At 46.5% G+C, this 10,334-nt stretch overlaps 1 protein-coding gene across 1 annotated transcript; it reads right to left on the bottom strand.

The window, feature by feature from the left end:
- Positions 1 to 7,082: 7,082 nt before the first annotated feature.
- LOC110226981 lies at positions 7,083 to 8,106 on the bottom strand. The gene has a single exon (XM_021020092.1). The coding sequence runs from the start codon at positions 7,799 to 7,801 to the stop codon at positions 7,367 to 7,369; it is 435 nt and encodes a 144-aa protein (XP_020875751.1). The 5' UTR covers positions 7,802 to 8,106; the 3' UTR covers positions 7,083 to 7,366.
- Between the last annotated feature and the right edge of the window lie 2,228 nt (positions 8,107 to 10,334).

The raw sequence follows: 10,334 nt of genomic DNA, 5'->3' as shown, positions 1-10,334 counted from the left end.
ATTCGGCGGTGAATACTTTCATTTGGAAAAATATCATATGTCGACATGGGGTTCAATCGAGATAGTTACTGATAATGGACCACAGTTCATTTCGCATGAGTTCAAAGCTTTTTGTTCGGACTGGGGAATCAAATTCAGTTACTCTACCCCACGGTATCCACAAGGAAATTGTGAGACCCCGTCCCAGACGTCTCGGCATCCGGCGACCATGGTCACACGTTCGTGCCTCCTCCCGGCCGAACCTCCATATTTTTCGCGATTTAACATAGAATTGCCTTTACAAGGCTTAATTCTATGATCGCGTTCTTATTACACAGCGAAAGTCTTTCTACCCTTGGTTTAATTCCAACCAATTCTTATACCGGTTTTATCGTCCTTGTCCCTAAGACTTAGATCGATCCTTAACTCGGTCAAAACATGCATATTGTTCGCTAACCATTCTAAGTCTAACGATTGCATATTCCTTTATCCTTAATCCAATGGCCAATTCCTAAACGTCTATCTTAATTCATAAGTTAGATTTGTTTACATACCTTGGCCAACATGCGGATTCGATTCCTCTTCGATCCGTCCATTGATCCTTCCCTTAGCCCTTTTTATTTCCTTATTCCATTCATACAACGATTCTTAACCAATCGTGTATTGATGGACCAATCTCTATCGTTACTTAGCCATTCATCCAACCAACCCCACTGGTCTAAGTCCCTACGATAGAGATTGGGGATCGTACGTTTTTCTTGGTTCACGGTGGCCGAATCAAGCTCTTGGCTCATTGGTCCATCCGTCCTCCAAACGTACGCCCCTTCGGTTTCATGGTGGACGATCAAGCCCTCGGCTTATCGAACCATCCATGTTTCCGATCCGGTCGTTTATCACTACGACCGCCCACGGTCTACTAACCGTTTACCCATCCGGTCCATGGTGGTCATAACGCCTTCGGCTTACCGATCCATCCATGCGATCCGAACAATATCATTATCACACCCAAGGGTCCGTGGATTCACCCATCGGATTATCGTAGGCTAGCCCATGAAATCATTCGTCCGTCGGCCTTTGGTTTGCTCGCGGGTCCAACATCCGTTTTGTCCACCGGTTCTCACCGTGGACTTTCCCGTTGGTTATCCGTCGAGTCACCATTGGTGTTACCGATTCCCAATCGGTTTCACCATCGGCCATGGCGATTGATACATGAAGGCGGCCGCGATATTAGATCCTTACATGGTGAACCACGTCACTTACCCATTCTCGGTGCTTACTCCTTTTACCGGTGAGATTGCATCCATGGGCGACCCTTGGGTGTGTTCGGTTGCACTTATCCTCGTGCTTCTTCGAACACCTTTCCCTTATACGCCTTCCCGATTAACTTCCCGTTAACCATATCATCTATCGGACTATCTTTGGATTCGTCAATACTTCCATATTGACAATCTTAGATTTGCCGATCCATTTCCTTTTCGTGTACTTCCCTCGACGATATGATTCATAGAACGGACGATCCATCGACCCCATAATCGAGCTATCGACCCGAACCATTAATCAAGTCGTCAAACCCTTCGGCGGTTCCCATCGAATCCTCGATCATGTAATCCGCCATGTTCCCTCGACAAGATCTCCGATACGTACCATCGGTCATCCCGCCGATCGGTACGATCGATCAATCCGCCGATCTAAACCTTTATCCGTTTATCTGATTGTACACCTATCCGGTCATACGTCGATCCGACTTGTTGACACGACGATCGATCCGCCTATCCCGGTCGATCGATCCGTCTGTGCGATGGTCTATCCGGATCCGTCTTCTTCTCCGATCCGATCCTTCCGTCCAACGATCGGTCTGTCCGATCCGATCCGTACGACGATCGGTCTATCCGATCTGATCTGTCCGACGATCGGTCTGTCCGCCGATCCGTCTCTAAGATGATCGGTCTATCCCATCCATCCCTCAATACATTCTATCGAACCGTTGGATCGGGAGGTAGCATGCGCATTAGTTCGGTCGAGGCTCCGAGAATCTATTCCGATTTCGGAGATACTCGCCGAGCCGCACCCCCTTTCCGACCAACACTTCGTAGAGTGTTTTGGGACTTGTTTTGGATTGTTGTGGGCATTCTGAATGCCTTGGGCGTCCTCCCTTATATAGGGGGCGAATGGGTGTGTTTCCGAAACATCACATCCGTTCGTTGCACCCTTCCGAAAGGTTGCATCTTTCCGATCGTAACCGTTCGGCCTTATCCACCCTTTGGCCAACGGTAACCGTTCGTCGGTAACTGCTCGACCTTATATTTCTTCATCCCGAGCTACCACAGTCCACCAGCTTGAGTGTCAGCTGACCGGACCACCCAGCTGGGTCAATACTCGATCAGTTCACCGAGCTCAGTTGAGCTGTCGGTCAGCTCGCCTAGCTGAGCTAGCTAGTCCTTCAGCTGGTGTAGCTCACCTAGCTGAGCTAGCTAGTTCATCCAGCTTGTTCAGCTCACCTAGCTGGTTTAGCTCGAACGTTCTTCCACGTTCTTTCCGGCTAAGTCTTTCGGTCCGTTTTCTTGGCCTTGACTACGCCATTCCCAATCTTTCCGTGATCATTTCTCCATGAACACTAGATTATCCCGATGTCGTCTATGTCATCTACCCTTTTCATGACTTAAACGTTTCATTCCTTCTTTGGGTTAACTTATTCATTGGTCTTTCTCGACCATGATCTAGTTTTCCCTAAAACAAACCGGCCCCCTTTAGGATCGCGGGACGCGGGTGTTACAAGTCTACCCCCCTTAAAATGAATTCGTCCTCGAATTCGGCGGGTGTTAGAGTTACTCCTTAACATTTTCCCATCTTTAGTCTTCCTAAGACTTTAGATTCCATACTTGATAAATATCTATTTCCGAGTTTGATCAAGTTTCCCCGATCTTGGTCTTTTCCGACACACGATCAAATTTCTAGATCTTGGTCCTTTCTTGGACTCGATCAAATTCTCGATCTCCGTCCTTTCTCGGACTCGATCCATTTTTCCGATCTTTGTCCATTTCTCGGACTCGATCAAATGTAACCCGTCCAAGTCTAATTCCGACTAGAACAAATTTCTGACCTTGGTCCAACCCGGACTTGGCCAATATTTCCCAACCTTGGTCCTTTGCGGACACGGTCACTATTCCCGACCTTGGTCCTTTTCGGACACGGTCATTATTCCCGACTTTGGTCCTTTCTAGACTCGGTCTATAATTTCCCGACCTTGGTCCACACCGGACTCGGTCACTTTTCCCGACCTTGGTCCACACCGGACTCGGTCAATAATTCCCCGACCTTGGTCCACACCGGACTTGGTCATTTTTCCCGACCTTGGTCCTTTACCGAACTCGGTCAATAATTTCCGACCTTGGTCCTTTACCGGACTTGGTCATTTTTCCCGACCTTGGTCCTTTACCGGACTCGGTCAATACCCCTTGATCTTTTCAACGAATAGATCAAGTCTTTCCCGATCTTCGTCAAATTCCGACGAGATCTAATTTCTATTGATCTTGGCCATTCTCCGAATAGATCAATACCTATTTCCCCGTTATGTTAAGTCGTTTGACTATAAGGATCATATCTTGGTGCCCGATCATGCCTTGGGTAATCTTTCCTCAAGCACATCGATCTCATTCACCTCAACTTCCTTATCCGCCAAACACTTAGCATAACATTTTCAACTTCTATAATCAGCCCCCTTTTTCCGAATAATTATTCACTTGCTACACGTGTAGTTCTTGCCCCTTGGGTAATCATCTTGGCTTAACCAATTCATCTTGGCAAACTCTCTTGGTTTCCAAGCATGTAATCGCGTTCATGCCTCAATTCCCTTCCGGCTCACCAACACTAATGTTCAAGTTACTAATTCGGTTTTCCGATGACTCAATCATTTAGGTTACACCTTTAGTTGTCATTTACCATGACATATTCCCGAGCACTTATCCATCCTAGGATCAAGCATGCTCTGATACCAACTTGTGAGACCCCGTCCCGGACGTCTTGGCGTCCGGCGACCATGGTCACACGTTCGTGCCTCCTCCCGGCCGAACCTCCATATTTTTCGCGATTTAACATAGAATTGCCTTTACAAGGCTTAATTCTATGATCGCGTTCTTATTACACAGCGGAAGTCTTTCTACCCTTGGTTTAATTCCAACCAATTCTTATACCGGTTTTATCGTCCTTGTCCCTAAGACTTAGATCGATCCTTAACTCGGTCAAAACATGCATATTGTTCGCTAACCATTCTAAGTCTAACGATTGCATATTCCTTTATCCTTAATCCAATGGCCAATTCCTAAACGTCTATCTTAATTCATAAGTTAGATTTGTTTACATACCTTGGCCAACATGCGGATTCGATTCCTCTTCGATCCGTCCATTGATCCTTCCCTTAGCCCTTTTTATTTCCTTATTCCATTCATACAACGATTCTTAACCAATCGTGTATTGATGGACCAATCTCTATCGTTACTTAGCCATTCATCCAACCAACCCCACTGGTCTAAGTCCCTACGATAGAGATTGGGGATCGTACGTTTTTCTTGGTTCACGGTGGCCGAATCAAGCTCTTGGCTCATTGGTCCATCCGTCCTCCAAACGTACGCCCCTTCGGTTTCATGGTGGACGATCAAGCCCTCGGCTTATCGAACCATCCATGTTTCCGATCCGGTCGTTTATCACTACGACCGCCCACGGTCTACTAACCGTTTACCCGTCCGGTCCATGGTGGTCATAACGCCTTCGGCTTACCGATCCATCCATGCGATCCGAACAATATCATTATCACACCCAAGGGTCCGTGGATTCACCCATCGGATTATCGTAGGCTAGCCCATGAAATCATTCGTCCGTCGGCCTTTGGTTTGCTCGCGGGTCCAACATCCGTTTTGTCCACCGGTTCTCATCGTGGACTTTCCCGTTGGTTATCCGTCGAGTCACCATTGGTGTTACCGATTCCCAATCGGTTTCACCATCGGCCATGGCGATTGATACATGAAGGCGGCCGCGATATTAGATCCTTACATGGTGAACCACGTCACTTACCCATTCTCGGTGCTTACTCCTTTTACCGGTGAGATTGCATCCATGGGCGACCCTTGGGTGTGTTCGGTTACACTTATCCTCGTGCTTCTTCGAACACCTTTCCCTTATACGCCTTCCCGATTAACTTCCCGTTAACCATATCATCTATCGGACTATCTTTGGATTCGTCAATACTTCCATATTGACAATCTTAGATTTGCCGATCCATTTCCTTTTCGTGTACTTCCCTCGACGATATGATTCATAGAACGGACGATCCATCGACCCCATAATCGAGCTATCGACCCGAACCATTAATCAAGTCGTCAAACCCTTCGGCGGTTCCCATCGAATCCTCGATCATGTAATCCGCCATGTTCCCTCGACAAGATCTCCGATACGTACCATCGGTCATCCCGCCGATCGGTACGATCGATCAATCCGCCGATCTAAACCTTTATCCGTTTATCTGATTGTACACCTATCCGGTCATACGTCGATCCGACTTGTTGACACGACGATCGATCCGCCTATCCCGGTCGATCAATCCGTCTGTGCGATGGTCTATCCGGATCCGTCTTCTTCTCCGATCCGATCCTTCCGTCCAACGATCGGTCTGTCCGATCCGATCCGTACAACGATCGGTCTATCCGATCTGATCCGTCCGACGATCGGTCTGTCCGCCGATCCGTCTCTAAGATGATCGGTCTATCCCATCCATCCCTCAATACATTCTATCGAACCGTTGGATCGGGAGGTAGCATGCGCATTAGTTCGGTCGAGGCTCCGAGAATCTATTCCGATTTCGGAGATACTCGCCGAGCCGCACCCCCTTTCCGACCAACACTTCGTAGAGTGTTTTGGGACTTGTTTTGGATTGTTGTGGGCATTCTGAATGCCTTGGGCGTCCTCCCTTATATAGGGGGCGAATGGGTGTGTTTCCGAAACATCACATCCGTTCGTTGCACCCTTCCGAAAGGTTGCATCTTTCCGATCGTAACCGTTCGGCCTTATCCACCCTTTGGCCAACGGTAACCGTTCGTCGGTAACTGCTCGACCTTATATTTCTTCATCCCGAGCTACCACAGTCCACCAGCTTGAGTGTCAGCTGACCGGACCACCCAGCTGGGTCAATACTCGATCAGTTCACCGAGCTCAGTTGAGCTGTCGGTCAGCTCGCCTAGCTGAGCTAGCTAGTCCTTCAGCTGGTGTAGCTCACCTAGCTGAGCTAGCTAGTTCATCCAGCTTGTTCAGCTCACCTAGCTGGTTTAGCTCGAACGTTCTTCCACGTTCTTTCCGGCTAAGTCTTTCGGTCCGTTTTCTTGGCCTTGACTACGCCATTCCCAATCTTTCCGTGATCATTTCTCCATGAACACTAGATTATCCCGATGTCGTCTATGTCATCTACCCTTTTCATGACTTAAACGTTTCATTCCTTCTTTGGGTTAACTTATTCATTGGTCTTTCTCGACCATGATCTAGTTTTCCCTAAAACAAACCGGCCCCCTTTAGGATCGCGGGACGCGGGTGTTACAGAAATGGCCAAGCCGAGACCGCGAACAAGACAATTTTGAGTAATCTCAAAAAGCGCTTGAATCACCTAAAGGGAGGATGGTATGATGAGCTTCAACCCGTCATGTGGGCCTATCGCACAAACCCTAGGCGATCTACTAGAGAAACTCCGTTCTCTCTAGTTTATGGCATGGAGGCGGTAGTACCGGCCGAACTCAATGTACCTGGACTTCACTGAACAGAAGCACCATTGAATGAAGAAGGGAACTCAGCAATGCTTGAAGACTCGCTAGATACCATCAATGAAAGGCGAGATCTAGCTTTAATTCGGATTCAAAATTACCAGCAGGCAGCAGCTCGATACTATAACTCTAAAGTCAAAAGTAGACCGTTCTTTGTAGGAGATTATGTGCTAAGGCGAGTTTTTGACAATAAAAAGGAAGAAGGCGCATGCAAACTCGGCATTAATTGGGAAGGACCTTACATTGTTACCGAAGTGGTTCGCAATGGTGTTCATAGGTTGAAAGACTTAGAAGACAGGCCAGTCAAGCGACCTTGGAATGTAATCAACCTAAAGAAGTTTTACGTTTAAGTGACACGCATTTTTATTATGTACATGAACTAGGGTGTGGCTTGATCCCGAAATGGGTACGTAGGCAGCTCGGAAACGAGTTCAGCTACTAATAAAATTTGTTTTTATTTTAGAAAAGAGTTCGACTATGCGAACGGACAAGATGAATAAAGTTCGACTAGGCGAACATACAGAAGCTGGAAACAAAACATTTATTTAAGCAAATAAAACGAAGTGTCGATCTTTACACACTTTGAATTAGGGAAATCTTCTTGATGAGCAGAACACTTGAACTCCTTGACCAGCGAGATCGAGAATCGGCATCATACAGTCCAGAATACGAGCAAATTCGGAGATTCCAAGCTCGATCCATTCTCCGGGGTGAGAGCCGAGGACGTGAAGATCTCTTGATATCGTAGTAACCCTGCGTTGCATTCGATTAATATTTTTTCTGAGTTTCCTCCTTTCCAGCGATAGCTTCTGGTGTTGAATCGCAAGCGCCCTTTTGAATGCCATCGCTGTTTCTTGGTCTCTGACTGGGAGGTCCTTGGCGCACGAAGCTCGGATCTGGGATCTGAAGAAGTCGCGAGGTGGAGAAGGCCGCCTACTCGGCACATTTGGAATATCTTCATCCATCATTCCGACCCTAGAGAAGTCTGGCATAGACTCTGAACATTGAAGGTTGAACTCCATACCTGCAAAAAGAAAAGAGAATGATGAAGGATAAAGAGAAGGTGAAATTACAATTTATAAGGACACCGAATCCCTAGTAAGCCGCGGTTTCCATCCTGGAGCAGAAGGATTTGCAGAAGGATTTATGCCCTTAACCAATCCTGCATTCAAGACATATCTCCGAAAATATTTCGAAAAAGGAAGGTAATAAGATTTCCATAAACAAAATGGGCCGAAGCCCATTATGAGTCCAAAAGTTTTAAAGAAAAAGGAGGTGAAATAAAGTGAGCAGAGTTCGGGACATTTATGGAAGAGGCTCAGGAACAGGCTCCTTCATCGCCGGTTTGGACTTCGAAGTGGACGCTGTAGATGTCGGATTCACACACTCAAGTATTTTTGTTAAGTGGGAAAGATTATTCTTGAGGGACAAAAATGAATATATAAAAACTTGTAAATTGATACGAAAATTGCTATTTTATTTCTCTCTCGAGAGGAAGATCCCCTTTACATGGCCATCGGCCTCTATATTTATACACCGATAAACGATATTAAAATGAGTAATTAAGCACAATTATTTCTTCTTAAATGTATCCGTTTTGATTCTTCGGCTTTAATGCTCAACGTTTGAATTTGAGTTGACTCTGATCTTCATGGGCCTCGCCTCTTTCGGCCCAAGTGTCCGTGAACCGTCTTACCCGTGTCTTCTACACCGAACTCGTGTCACAGTGCAGTCACCTCGGATTCTCGAAATGGTGACAACCACTTCGACCGTCCCTTCGGCTCACGGGTCCAATGGGCTTCATCCTTTATGGGCCATTATCTTGATCACGTGGCAATCTTTGGTTGGTCTCGTATTTCTGGTGCGGGATCCGACACCAACAATTAGCCCCCCAAGTTCTTCGAAGTGCTATTCCAGTTCGGAGGACTTTAAATGCTCAAGTGGCCAAAGATTGCGCTCGAGAATCTTTCTGATTTCCCGCCGAAAATCTCATCACTCCTTTAATTTTGGCACTATCCATTTTTAACCGAGTGACATCTGTCATCATTATGACCGTATATTGATTAATTACTATTAAAACGGGAAAAACCTTCCCACTTCCCACACGACTTCCGAGGCGGTTTCATCATTAGCTTGAGGTAACTTCTTTTCACCATTACTCTCTTCTTTTACTTTTGTACTTTAATCAAAACCTCTCTCTTCGTTCCTTCACCAAAACCCTTCTTCGCCGGATCTTGAATTTTTCTTTCTTCCCAATGACTTCTGATTCCGATAGACCCGAGTCTCCGTCTTTTGACGAGAGGCGTTCTAGTAACGACGAGTGCACCCGCCCTGGTGACATTGCCGGTCCGCACTATAGGTCCACTTGTACTCTTCAATCCCTCGAGCGATTGAGAGAGCTTTGCCGGATTCCGCCGGAAATTATGGCGGAAGCACAAATAGCTTCTCCCACAGAATCTCCAGTGAACCATCGCGATGGTTACTTCTGTGTGTATGAGATTTATTTCAAGGGTTGCGGGCTGACCTTTCTGGAAAACGGAGTCGCTTAGCAGCTCTTCCCACTTCGGTCTTCAACCCACTTGATTTCGAGGCATTTTTTACTGAATCACCTCCTATCAGTGAATCGGGTTTAGATTGGGCAGGTAACACTTGGCTCCTGTGGCTTACCTTTTTCTGACCTTGTACCTTTGATTGACTGGAATCATTATTTCTAGGTTCAAGTGAGACGGGAGACATTGTCCCGCCCGCAGCTCCAATGGTACCAGAGGTCACTCCGGAAGTTGGTTGTACCACGGAGGGTGGCCAGGGAGCTTCATCTGATCAAGCACCAGTTAAGGAGGTGAATGATACTTTGGTTGCTGAGCCGGAGTCCGGAGTGGAGATTACTCCGTAGTGGCTGTGTCCACTTTAAATTGGGGATTGTCCCTTTATTTTTAAGACTTAATTTCAAACTTGTCTTTGCCTAAGGAGGCTTTATTATTTCCTTTTGAACAAAATATTTGCCTGAGGAGGCTTTTAAACCTTTCTAGGTTGTGGCCCAAGGGGATCTGGTTAAAATTATATGCGGGTTTGCAAAGTCCGCTTTTAACCTTTTGTGGCCTTGTGGCAATGCTTTCGAGATTTTTAGGCTGATCAGACCTTTCTCTTTAGAATGCGAGAGCTGAGCTCGGCTTAAAGCGAGTTCCCCACTTCGGGTTTAGTCAACTCGGTAAACTTGTCAGGCTTGGGCCTTAGAAACTTTTGCAGTTAATGCGACGGTTGCTCTTTCCCTTCTTAAAGAGAACGGCTCGTTTTTTAATGTAATAATTGCCTTTTCTCGATTTTCCAAAAGTGGTTTAACCCACTCGGAAACGCTACCATTAATGGATTTATGGTTCCAAGACAAACCCTAAATCATTATAAATAAAGGCTTACCTACCTCTAGGCTTTATTAAACATGACTATAGAATCTCACTTGAGAAATATTCTAAGAATGGAAAACGAAGAAGTAGCCCCCATCGATCCCGGCAGCCCACTTTTCTTGTCTGGCGACGGATTTGAACCGGCTGGCGTTCT

Source organism: Arabidopsis lyrata, assembly GCF_000004255.2.
Source record: "Arabidopsis lyrata subsp. lyrata unplaced genomic scaffold ARALYscaffold_7, whole genome shotgun sequence".
NCBI lineage: Eukaryota > Viridiplantae > Streptophyta > Magnoliopsida > Brassicales > Brassicaceae > Arabidopsis > Arabidopsis lyrata.
The sequence above is the reverse complement of the archived record's forward strand: the minus strand, read 5'-3'. Positions and strand labels throughout refer to the sequence as shown.

Excerpts from the sequence above, each read along its gene's own strand:
- LOC110226981 (XM_021020092.1), bottom strand. The coding sequence starts at position 7,801 with ATGGAGTTCAACCTTCAATGTTCAGAGTCTATGCCAGACTTCTCTAGG.